This window comes from Eretmochelys imbricata, chromosome 14 (genome assembly GCF_965152235.1).
Source record: "Eretmochelys imbricata isolate rEreImb1 chromosome 14, rEreImb1.hap1, whole genome shotgun sequence".
Lineage (NCBI taxonomy): Eukaryota > Metazoa > Chordata > Testudines > Cheloniidae > Eretmochelys > Eretmochelys imbricata.
The window spans coordinates 15863730-15875559 of record NC_135585.1 but is presented as its reverse complement, the minus strand read 5'-3'; the positions used below and the strand labels follow the sequence as shown (position 1 = coordinate 15875559).

The 11830-nt window shown below is 46.1% G+C and overlaps 1 protein-coding gene across 1 annotated transcript; it reads left to right on the top strand.

The window, feature by feature from the left end:
* Positions 1-1439: 1439 nt before the first annotated feature.
* On the top strand, positions 1440-11239 carry WBP2 (WW domain binding protein 2). Its single transcript, XM_077833448.1, has 8 exons — positions 1440-1644; positions 3471-3579; positions 4112-4247; positions 5935-6027; positions 6370-6507; positions 6764-6886; positions 8581-8657; positions 8948-11239. The coding sequence occupies exons 1-8, from the start codon at positions 1586-1588 to the stop codon at positions 8999-9001; spliced, it is 789 nt and encodes a 262-aa protein (XP_077689574.1). The 5' UTR covers positions 1440-1585; the 3' UTR covers positions 9002-11239.
* The last annotated feature ends 591 nt before the right edge of the window (positions 11240-11830 follow it).

Here is an 11830-nt window from a genome sequence, read left to right as displayed (position 1 = left end):
TAGCTCAGTTCTCTGTTGAGACTAGTGATGGTTTAAAAGCTAACAATTTGCCTCTTGTTCCCAAATTAATCCTGTGGAGAATTTGCAGTGTATAATACACCCAGTTCTAACCAGTCCTCTGCTCCTTAGTTCCACAAAACAGTCTCTCAAGCACACTGAGGCTGAGCATCTGAAAGAGGAATTTGGAAACTAATTTCTTGTTTATTTAAAAAATACGCTATGCTCAAGCAATTCTATGTGTCCCTCCACTGCTCTGAGGGAAGGAACCTACTTGTCGCTGGGGAGAGTAGCAGACAAAAGAGCAAGACCCACAAAACAAATCTAATCCAACCCTCCCAAGCAACTAACTTCTTCTTTATATTGAATACTATTTCTGAGTTGTTCAGTGGCTGTTTTCTTTCCTCCCAGTTCCTTCTGCGTTGGTGCCACTTGTTTTTAATAAAAGTAGTAACAATTTATTTAAATCTAGGATCTATGGGACTTTTCAGGCTGCAATGTTCCCAATGTGATGCAAATTTGACAATCTCAGCGTTGTGTTGGTGCAGCCTTGTGGAGTCCTGTACATCCAGGGTCAGGCATTGGTTTAATTAGATGTACTTGAATATTTGGATGCTACTGTCAAAATTGTATTGTTAAATTTAGTCACCTAAATTTGGGTTATTGCTGATTATGTACTATATGTATCTTATGACTTTTAAAACAAACTGTGTACTTGTGGATAATCTAAGCACTATACCCAGATGTACAGACCCTCTTTTCTTAATCTGTGTATTATATATATTTTTTAACATTAGCTTTAATAATATTTTAAGGGACAAGCATAGTGTCATGATGGAGATGTTTGTGGCCATGGTGTTGTTTGCACCAGCCTGCAGGGAGATGTCAGCACATCACAAGACGCTGACTCCTCCACGTGGGGTCCTTCTGTTCAATGAGATGGGGCGACGTGTTGACTTTTTGTGAGTCCATGACTCGAGATATTCTTGGGGCCAATGAGCAGTGGGGGTGGGACACGGGGCCATGGGCCTGCCAGAGGAGGGAGGTCCCAGCCCATTTGGATGGACAGGACTCCTACAAACTACAGGGCACTCCGCAAGGGCCGTACCCTTGAGAAGCACCTTCCCCCTAAGAGTGCAAGACCCCATGCAGCCCCACCCCATCGGCAGCCTTGGGGAACATAGCAGGCCCACTGCAGATGGGGAAGCAGAAGGCCAGCCTAAGGCCACCTGCTACAGTCCATGCCATGCTCCACGTCCCTTGGAGCAGACCATGGAGACTACATGCAATCGCCCATCGCAGAGGGAGCCATGGTAACTACAGGTCCCAGCATGCAACACTTCACCTCTAAGGGGCTCACGGGAACTACAGATCCCAGCATGCAACACTCCATCTCTAAGGGACCCCTGGGAACTAAAGCTCCCAGCATGCCACGCTCCCGCCTTCGTGCCGTGCCGCTTTGCATGCCGGGCGATTCGGTTTCCGCGCACACCCCACCCCGGTGCTCCCTCGCTGCGCAGGCGCAGTGTCTCATCCCTTGGTCCCTGTCCGGCCGCAGCGGGAGGCCCGGGACTGCGCCGCGGAGGCCATGGCGCTGAACAGGAACCACTCGGAGGGGGGCGGCGTGATCGTCAATAACAGCGAGAGGTGAGAGCCCCCCCCCACGCCAGGAAAAAGAGGCGGGGGGGCCGTTACCAGTGGGCAGCTCGAAGGGGGAGGGGCTTGCGTCACGTGGTCCTCCCCTCCCCCCGCGTGGCTGGGTGAGACCAGGGCCCCCCACCCTGGGAGCAAGCGCCGCGTCGCTCGACAGCCCCCTCCCCCCCCATGGCAGCCTGGCCCCCGCCAGCCCCCTGCCACGGGCCCGAGGGGTGTCACCTGTCCGCCATTTCGCGGGGTCGGCCCCGCCTGGGGATAGCTGCCCGCGTGCTCAGGATCGTCCCCCCCTTGCCCCGGTCTTTGTGCCGCAGAGGTGGGAGCTCACGGGCGGCCACGGCGACCTTTGGGCAGCACCAGGAATGGAGGCGGGGGAGCCCCAGCTCCGCTCTCGCTCCTTGCAGAGCCTGCACCCCCTGGGACTGCTCCTGCCCATCTTACTCTGCTGCCCCCGCCGGCTGGGCAGATTTGCTCCGGCTGTTGTGCTGTGTCCTGGGTGGATCGCGTAGTGCCAGAGGCCTGGACCCCAGGCAGCATCCATCTCCCACCGCCTCTCCACCTGGTCTCTGTGAGAACTGAGACTCCAGTGGGAATTAGGTCTGTGTTACTTCTCTCTGCCGTTCAGCAATCTCCTGCTCCTCGAAAGTTGCTCTTTCCTTCTGCTTTTGTTGTTTTGCTCGTGGATGTTGTGCCTTTCTGACCTGGAGAGCAAGCACCCTGTTCTGCCACAGCAGGGTAGTTCACTCTTCATGGCGCCTGTCCAATACTCAGTTTTTGTGCAGATTTCTCTGCTGAGGCCTGTTCTACACATAGATTTCACTGCTTCAATTAGGAATGGGATCTCACACAAGTATAGTTTAATCGAGGTAACCCCCTGCTAGCATGGACACAGTTGTACCAGTATAAAGGACGTATAACTGCATCCACTCTAGGAGTTGCACTGATTTAACTTACAAGTTTCTAAATCAGAATAGCTAAATCCATACAAAAACTGTACATTGACAAGCCCAGAAACTGCCAAAAAAGGAGCCAATTGTGGTAGTGTCTTTTGTGATAGGGACACTTGTCTACTAAGTATTGGATTGAGGTCATCAACTCACTTTATATAGGCCGGGGTAGGTAAACTTTTTGGCCTGAGGGCCATATCTGGGTATGGAAATTGTATGGTGGGCCATGAATGCTCACAAAATTGGGAGTTAGGGTGAGGGCTCCGGCTGGGGGTGTGGGTTCTGGGATGGGGCCAAAAATGAGGAACTCGGGGTGCAGGAGGGTACTCCGGGTTGGGATCGAGAGGTTCGGAGGGTGGGAGGGGGATCAGAGCAGGGGGTTGGAGAACGGGAGAGTGTCAGGGTGCAGGCTCCAGGCGGTGCTTGCCTCAAGCAGCTTCCAGAAGCAGCAGCATGTCCTCCCTCCGGCTCCTATGCGGATGTGCAGCCAGGCGGCTCTGTGCGCTACCCTGTCCGCAGGCACCTCCCCTGCAGCTCCCATTGGCTGCAGTTCCCGGCCAGTGGGAGCTGTAGGGGCAGCGCTTGGGGCGGGAGCAGCATGTGGAGCTCCCTAGCTGCCCCTACACGTAGGAGCCAGAGTGGGGACATGCCCCACTCTGTGCGGCTCCAGGAAGCAGTGGCAAGCCACTGACCTCACTTCCCAGCTGGAGCGGGACAAGTCCCAGACCCCACTCCCTGGTGGGAGCTTAAGGGCTGGATTAGGCCCTGGCCCATAGTTTGCCCACCCCGATACAGGCCATTAAATTGTACACAAACTGCTCCTCTGGATCAAGTCCTAATAATGGGCCTCTTCTTTCCTTTGCTTGCTTGTAGTATTTTGATGACCTATGACCACATAGAAATTGCATTCAGTGATATGGAACACATGCCAGATGCCTTCAAAGGGACCAAGAAAGGAAGTGTCTTCTTGACTCCATTTAGAGTAAGTAGTTTTCATAATGGGATCAGAGACTTTAAATAGAGAGAAACCTTCCTGGTTCCTGAAAGTATGGTTAATCTAGCAGCCCTTGAAAATGGATGATCTTTGGACCTCAGCAGCATTATGAATGCATTGTAAATCCTTTGTCAAAAGACATAAATACTGATTAATTCCCGCAGACAGCTATGTAGCCTGCCAGGGATCCTCAGGAGCTGAAAAGCAAATGCTTAATGCATCAGTTAAACTAATAATCATAACCATCTGGAGAGCAGCAAGCTGACTAGAAATCAGGAGGAGAGAGATCATAGCTCGTGCATGCTTCTAGAAGGCACTTCACATTATTGCCTCATAGCCTCAGCTTTCAGGCATCTTGCTGCTGTTCTCGAGATCTTGTGACCTGCAGGGCAGATGTAAAGCTCCAGACGTGGGAAGCAGTTTCAGCACATTGAGCTCCATTTTCTCACAGTAAATTGTCTCTATGCTTCATGCTTGTTTTGAATGTCGTTTACTATGACTTTGCTCCTTTCCCCTGCAGGTTATCTTTGTGTCCAAGGGAAAGGATCCTATGCAGTCTTTCATGATGCCCTTTTATTTGATAAAAGATTGTGAGATTAAACAGCCTGTCTTTGGAGCAAATTATATCAAGGGGACAGTGAAAGCAGAGACAGGAGGTATGTATTTTTTGGTTACAGTAATGCTAAGATAGTTACATAGCATCAGATTCAGAGAAACATCAAGTTTATGCATTGAGCTAAACTGGGTGTTATCCAATACTATTAAAATGTATTTCTTTAAAAACTGTAACCAAAATTGTGTCTCCCTTCCCTTTCTCCCTGTCCAGTTACAATGAATTGGTCTGTTTCAGAAACTGATCTCATTTCCACTCTCTGTTCTGAATGTTAAAGTTCAATCGGCCAAATGATCTCCTTGATGAAACATCCTTAAGTGTCTCATAACAGAGAGGTCATGTCAACAAAGTTCTAAGGGATGTCAATAAGCTATGGCCTGTTGAGATAACCTCTTCAATCCCTGTCCAGATGATTCTTTGCTAAACTTCTCTGCTTCTTCCTAAATCCAGATTCACTTTCAGACAAGTAACCAGAAACAGTTGTCCATCACAAATCTCTTCTGTAGCTCAAGGAAAGGTTGTATTATTGCCACAACACCTCTTAGTAGTAAAAACAATCTTATGTCACTTTATTTTAACAGGAAACTAAATAAATGGGCATTACATGTTGTATTTCAGGCTTGAAAGGGAAGAGGCAGTCTTGAAATTGGGGAAGCTGCTTTTAAAGGGGGACTTACATACTTGAGCGAACCTGGAGAAGAGGGGGAAAGTACTTGTACAAATAAAACATATTTACCCAGTACTTCTTTTGTTCCTCCTTTCACTGTTACTGGAAACCTGTAATTTAACAACCTCTCTCATATCCCCAGCTCAATTTCTTTTGCTTGCTCTGACACTGAAGTCATAATCCCGTGCTTATGACCCAACAGTCTGTGATCCTGGAAATCAGCATTGGATCAAATAGGACAAACCAGCCTATAAGGGGGTGCACACAGTGAGAACAAACTCTGAAAACCATGTAAAAGGCAAAAGGATTTGCCTAAAATCTGTATGAGTCTTTCCCAGAGGAGTTCCCTTTTAATAGGAATGTCACTATAACACACAAGCATCTCGGGTTTAGTTCACAAAGTAATTTAATTTTCCTGTTCCGTCACTGACACTGATTCCTCTCTGATGTGGTGCTTGGACTCTTGGGCTGTTCTTGTTTTTTGTTAAGCCTGAAACCTGTGATGTCACTCATATATTTTTTTTTTATCCTATCCTGGAACACCTACCTTGGACTCTGTAGTAGCTTTAAATTGCCCACATCTTTCATACCATTTATGCTCTTCGCTCCATTGGGTACCCAAACCCCCTGTCTATTTATAGCTAATGATTGACTAGTTCTAAAGGCTTTTTAGCAAACTGGATTAACACAATCCCTGTTTTCTGCACTAATCCTGTACCGAGCCAGAGCAAATCTCATGCTGCTGGTGTCATTGTCAACCACTGACAGACTATGACAATAGGCACATAACTTCATCAACCTCTGATTGATGCTCCAACTTCAGGTACCCCTTGACCTGAAACACCCATGGCCAACATGTATTTTTCTAATCAGAGCATAATTATGACGATCCTATCCTTTTACCTGCAGGCTTTTAAGGTATTTGAGACAAAGCTAAAGTGCTTTAGTGTTGCATGTGAGGGAATCTATATAGATGGACCACAACACTTGCCTCATAGCAGGGAGACTAAATAACATTTAAAAAGATTCTCCTCTTTCAACTTATTTATTTTCTCCTCTGTAGGTGGCTGGGAAGGATCCTTAACGTTCAAAATGACTTTTTCAGCTGGGGGTGCTATTGAGTTTGGACAGCGTATGCTGCAAGTGGCATCTCAAGGTACTGAAGTTTCACTTTTAACAAGGCTAAATCAGGTAATGGTAGAGGGGGAGCTGGCTTTTTTGTATGGGCTTGTTAACAAGCATGTGGTGCGTGTGTCCTCCTTAGAATAAGCTATGGCAGGATGGATTAAAATATTTTTGAATTTCAGGCAGTAGCTGGAATTAATTTGCCTTTTTAAAATCATTAATATTACTCATCTGGTCAGCTGTAGATCTGCTTGGCCTATTGCACTCGACTCTTGAGTTTGTCTGATTTACTGCTGTGAAGAGGTCGGATCTGTCCTGACTTTGATTCAGTCCTTGTGGATCTGGTAGAATCAATTTGCTTTTGTTTTCACAGCCTCTAGAGGAGAAGCTCCCAATGGAGCGTATGGTTATTCCTACATGCCGAATGGAGCTTACGCCTTTGCGCCACCTGCAGCCAATGGGGTGTACGGTCCCCCTCCGCCAGGGTACCCCTACCCACCACCACCTCCTGGTGAGTCTGCAAACTGAATAAAGAAATCTTGCCAGTGACCAAATTAAAAGCAGGTTAAGGAAGAGGGGAACGTGGATGTATGTTTGGAGCTAACGTCTGGATTGTTTTCAGGTTTGGTTCAGCGCCTTATGCAATTTAAGCAACTGAGCTTATTTAATGGTATTTGGTTTTCAGACTTGTTTTGGCTGTATATGGTCCATGGCTGGCCCAAAGGAGCTGTTCCTACAGTATTTTCATTCTCTTTCTTTCCAAGCAGAGTTTTACCCTGGTCCCCCCATGATGGATGGAGCCATGGGTTACATGCAGCCTCCACCACCTCCTTATCCTGGGCCCATGGAGCCTCCAGTCAGTGGCCCAGACCTTCCTTCCACTCCTGCAGGTGAGAAGTATGTCCCGCGGGTTAGAGCAGAACCTCTGCAATGTTAGTAACATCAGTCACTGAGGACGAGTTGATCTACTACATTCCAGTATCATTTCTCTTCTCTCTACGATAGCCATGTAGAAATGTACAGCAAATAGTTGTCTATAGAACATAATGAATATGAGCAAAAGCATTAAAAAGGGATTCTCCTCTGAAAAGTAACATTCTAAAATTGGCATAATCAGGGTTTCATGTTCATCATCTCTTGGTGATTTCAGAACAAACCTGCTCCATTTACAAGTTTAAATATATTTTTTTCCTAACTGCCAGTCTTGCAAACTCGTCTTGCAAACTCAATTCAGTCTGATGGCCAACCTGGGGTCTTTCCAGCAAGTTCATCGTCAACAAATATTCTGCAGTTGGATCAATTCTGTTTCTGTATGAGCCGGAAGAGAATCCAGTTTGTTTTCCAATAGTGATGTTCATTCTGCAGGGCTAACAGGAGTAAAAAAAAAAACCCAGCAGTATCAAAGCTTGTATTAGTAGATCTGACTCTGATATATGTAGGAGTAGATCTGATGAGTAAGAAGGTCTCTGTGAGAACAGAACGCTTTTCAGAATACAAATGCTCTTATAAAGGAGAGCTTTCAACGGCAGCAGGTCAATAGGAATCAGTCTGACTGTCATTCGGTGAAATGGAACAATGAGTGAAGCATGGTAGAAATCCATAGAGTTAAGCAGCATTTGTTTGGCACAACTCCAGCATTGTTTGCCACATCCCATCAGAAAGCCAGAGGACTAAGCAGAACAAACCTTGTTAATCTCAGCTGCCCAGCTTCCATCTGACCTGCCCCATACTTCCCTAATCGATGAAATTGGATGGGAGGCATATAATAGAAATGGGTCACAAAACTCAGACTTGTAGTTTCAATTAAATGAGGTTTCTCAAAGTGATTTGGGACATTTTCTCAAGTTCTTCCATGTGAAATCGCTACATTCATGCAGAACAAACACTAACATCACATGAAGCGAATGCTAAATAAGTGAGATGTTTAATACTACTGGATCTCTTGTCTTTAAAGGAATTGGGGGTAGGGGAAGGGGTGAGTGTAGCACACCTCTTGAATCTGAATCCATAGCTATTCAGCTCAGGACTGTCACTTGGAAAGGTGGTGGGTCCATGGGGCTGAACACAAGACTTCAGAGTCCGGGGCAGCCGCACAATCCAGGCTGTTCTTGTGGATTAGCTTTTTCTAAGGAGTGAGTTTCCCACAGCTGCTATTAAAGCGTCATTTTTCTATTGCAAAACATCTTTGGATCATTGCCTTCTGGGAGTATTGCCTGTGATCGGCTGGTCTTCAAAAGCAGCTGTTAGCATTTGTTCCATGGACAGAGCAAAACCCAGATGGCATCTGCAAGCTGATGTGGCAGGATATCATAGCTCCTTCAGTGCTGAGTCCCACAGGACCTGCTGATCTCCCTGGTTTCTAACTGGGCAATACTATAGTGACTCGATTCTTCACCCTCTGCCATTTGAAGGGGTCCCACTAACTAGGTAGCTTTGTGGTGGTGTTGCCACTTTGTAGATCAGGTGGGTACAGAACTGAGGGTTGGTCTAATACCTAGTAGGCAGAAACATGCTGGGCTTTTATTTAATGATAGAAGTTCCCTGCATTGTCACCTAATCTTTAACCTGTGTTTGCTTGCAATAGCTGAAGCGAAGGCTGCAGAAGCTGCTGCCAGTGCTTATTACAGTCCAGTCAACCCTCATAATGTGTACATGCCCACAGTAAGTTTCACGCATTGTTCTATACGTAATAAACACCTGTATGTTGCATGTATGAAGGGGGGCAGAGTCACCCTAGGGGGAATGGGCCACTGGTAAATTTCACAGGAAATTAGATTAAATGTTCATAATCTGGATAGTGATCATGTACGGGTAGTAGAGGGTTAAAAGCAGCAATATTGATTGTGTTAACAGCCATTGTTCCTGTTGGAGAAGCAGGGTTTGTTTGAACTAATTGATTTCCTAGCTGTGGATTTATGTTCCTTACATATTTTTCCCCTCCTCTATTTTAGGATCAGCCTCCCCCTCCTCCTTACTTCCCACCAGAGGACAAGAAGACCCAATAAGCTGAAAAGGAACCTCTCCATGATGCATTGCTTCCTTATTTTCCTTCTAGCTGAATCTTGGGGTGGGGTGTACAGCTTTAAGGAGGCATAGTCGTCCCTCGAGGCAGGTAGATACACACACACACAGTGAAGGAAGAGATTTAAAATGTTCTGGACTATCACTTGCAACCCTGAGGGTTTGTCACTCCCTGCTGTCAAATTCCTGCTTTCCCTGTGCCCAGTGATAGCTAGACTATCCATTACAGTTTCCCTTGCATCCCTTCTTCACCAGTACACTTAATATAGTCCTCTTTTGAATGAGGTGACTGTTCCAATTTTAAAGCTAACATCCCTAACACTGAAACAAGACGTGTCTTAACTCTGGAGAATTCCCTTCAGCCTGGCACATCTCATCTAGCTTTCATCTGCTCCATAATTGCATGAGGGAGGCTGCAGAGGGAGCTCTGGGCTTCAGAAGGAAACTGATACCTATTGCACTTCTGTCCAGTGCTTAGGAAACTTCCCTCAGCAGGGACACCTGAAATATTGCTGTACCCCCACAAAGTGCACTGTTGCATCCTATCTTGGTTCAGTCAGGTTTTATCTTTTGAGGAAATGTTTGACTTGCCTTACAAGGCTGTGTAGTGGCACCTACGTATACCTTGGGTCTATTGGGGCATTAGAATGTCCTGCTGTCTCTTTCCCAGTAAGACAGACACGTGGGTCTTAGATCAGTAATCCTGACCATTCCTTTTTTAGTCATTAATGCACCTTGGTTATTTTTTCCTTTCCAATAACGCAAGCTGCACTTTCTGACCAGTGATGCATCTTACTGCTGTGATTAGACTGTTCAGTTGAGGTGGGTGTGGAAATAATTGTATAAATTCCACCCTGGAAGGATTTGGGAATTGTGTGTGTTGTTTTGACTTGGATGGGAGAGCATTTTTCCCCTTACCGGGTGGAGATGAAACATCATCATACTCTGCTTTCCTGAGGTTGTGAGGTTCCCCCTTCCGCCCACCCCACACAGAATGGTTCCCAGTTGCATCCTCTTCTGCTAATATAACTGGGAGCATGTGGGAAGGAGTCGCAGACTGATGATGACTCTGTTCTGTTTCATTCCCTGTGGGTTACTGAAGACTGTCTTGTTGCACCCTGGAAAGACTGAGGGCCTGATTCTTCGCTCATGTTGGTTTTAACTTCATTGTAAAGTCATCAAATTCATTACTGCTCATTTTTCCAGGAGGGAGATCAGAATCTGACCCCGAGAGGGCTGCGTTTCCTAGATTTCCTTCAACAGAAGGAAACACAAGTGCTGAGATTCCTGGTCTCTGGAGTGCCGAGTTACAAAGCCAGCGTCTGTCTAGTCGCTGACAGAAGGCCCTCCTCCAACACTTCAGAACAGATTTGATTCCTGAACGTCCTGGCTTGTTTGGCATACTCAAGCTGATTTGAGCTCTGTGATGAACGGTCACATGCCAGTCTGGTCTTTCCGAGTTAGCAACAGTTGTAAATCACCTCCCATCACTATAGCAATGGCACTCCAAGCAGAAGTATGTAGAACAATGTGTTCACTTGCGGCTGGATTTAATTTTTGGAACTAGCCCTTCAGTGGTGGTTATCCAGGAGAAAGCAATGTAGCACGGCTTAAGAACATTCCTTTTTTTCATCACTGGACCGATGATTAGTACTGTTGGTTAGTGCTCCCAGAATTTAATGATAAATAACACTAATCTTGCACTTTCACATGGGCTTTTCAGCTCCATTAGAGATTCAAGCATGCTTGTTCCATAATGTCATTTTTATTTCGATTTCAGTAGCAGTCACTGTCGTACTTGGAACCTCTGTGAGACTGATCAGTAACCAGCTGTGGGAGAATCCTGCAGACATATATAAATCAGATTTGTAGATTTCCTTTGGGAGAGCAGTGCACAGTTCTTCCAAGCAAGTGTGCAGAAAGATCATGTGCTAAGGAAGCTTGCTGAAGTTTACTGCATGCAACGTGCCCGAAAGACAAGGCCCACCTCCTGTTTTCTTTTAGTTTGATCTCCTGAAAGCTTTCTAGCTAACAGGTCATATTACTGCTCTTTGTGCACTGACTTTTCTAGATTTGCTGTTGAAATTGCAGTGATGTAAAGAAATAGGTATTTTAAAAAAAGTATTTATTTTGAAGTTGAATTAATATATTAATGTTTAAAAAAAGTTTGGAATGCAGTTTTTGTTTTGCTGAGACCGTGAATTAAAGATAAATTCGCTTGACGCTGTTTGTGCCTGTGCATTTGTGTGTCATGCTGGCCTCACCACAGGCATTGGGATGGAAGGATTGGCTTGCATTTAAAGCACAGGGCTGGCGGTCAGGAGACTGGGATCCTATTCCTGGCTCTACCATACGTTTCCTGTGTGGCCTTGGGTGAGTCACTTAATCTGTCTTGATTTCAGCTTCCCTGTTTCTAAAATGGAGATGATGGGTAACGTTTTCCAGAGCTCTTGAGTCCTTTAGGAGCCTACGTCTCATTCCCCTTGGTTGTTTAGGTGCTATTGGTCTTTCTTGGGCCAAATTCATTCATTGAAGTACTCTGTGGTCCTTGGATGGAAGGTGCTGTAGAGTGACAAAGTATTCCAGTGAAGTATTAGCATAGTGTCTCCTCAGGCTTTGAGGACCCTGAATTCCTGGGGTGACTGTTTTCACCCTTTCGTTCTCTAGGATGCAGTGACTTATAGTCAACTCCAGCTTGAAGAACCAGTGTGCTCACTTAGGCCAAATGCTGTGAGATGGTGAACACCTCCAGCTCCCACTGAAGTGAATGGGAGTTGAGGGCATTCAGGATCTGGTCCATAGCAGGAAACCAG

Coding starts and splice junctions, on each gene's coding strand:
- WBP2 (XM_077833448.1), top strand. CDS start 1,586: ATGGCGCTGAACAGGAACCACTCGGAGGGGGGCGGCGTGATCGTCAAT. Junction 3,580..4,111: donor TCTTCTTGACTCCATTTAGA/GTAAGTAGTTTT, acceptor TTTCCCCTGCAG/GTTATCTTTGTGTCCAAGGG. Junction 8,658..8,947: donor ATAATGTGTACATGCCCACA/GTAAGTTTCACG, acceptor CCTCTATTTTAG/GATCAGCCTCCCCCTCCTCC.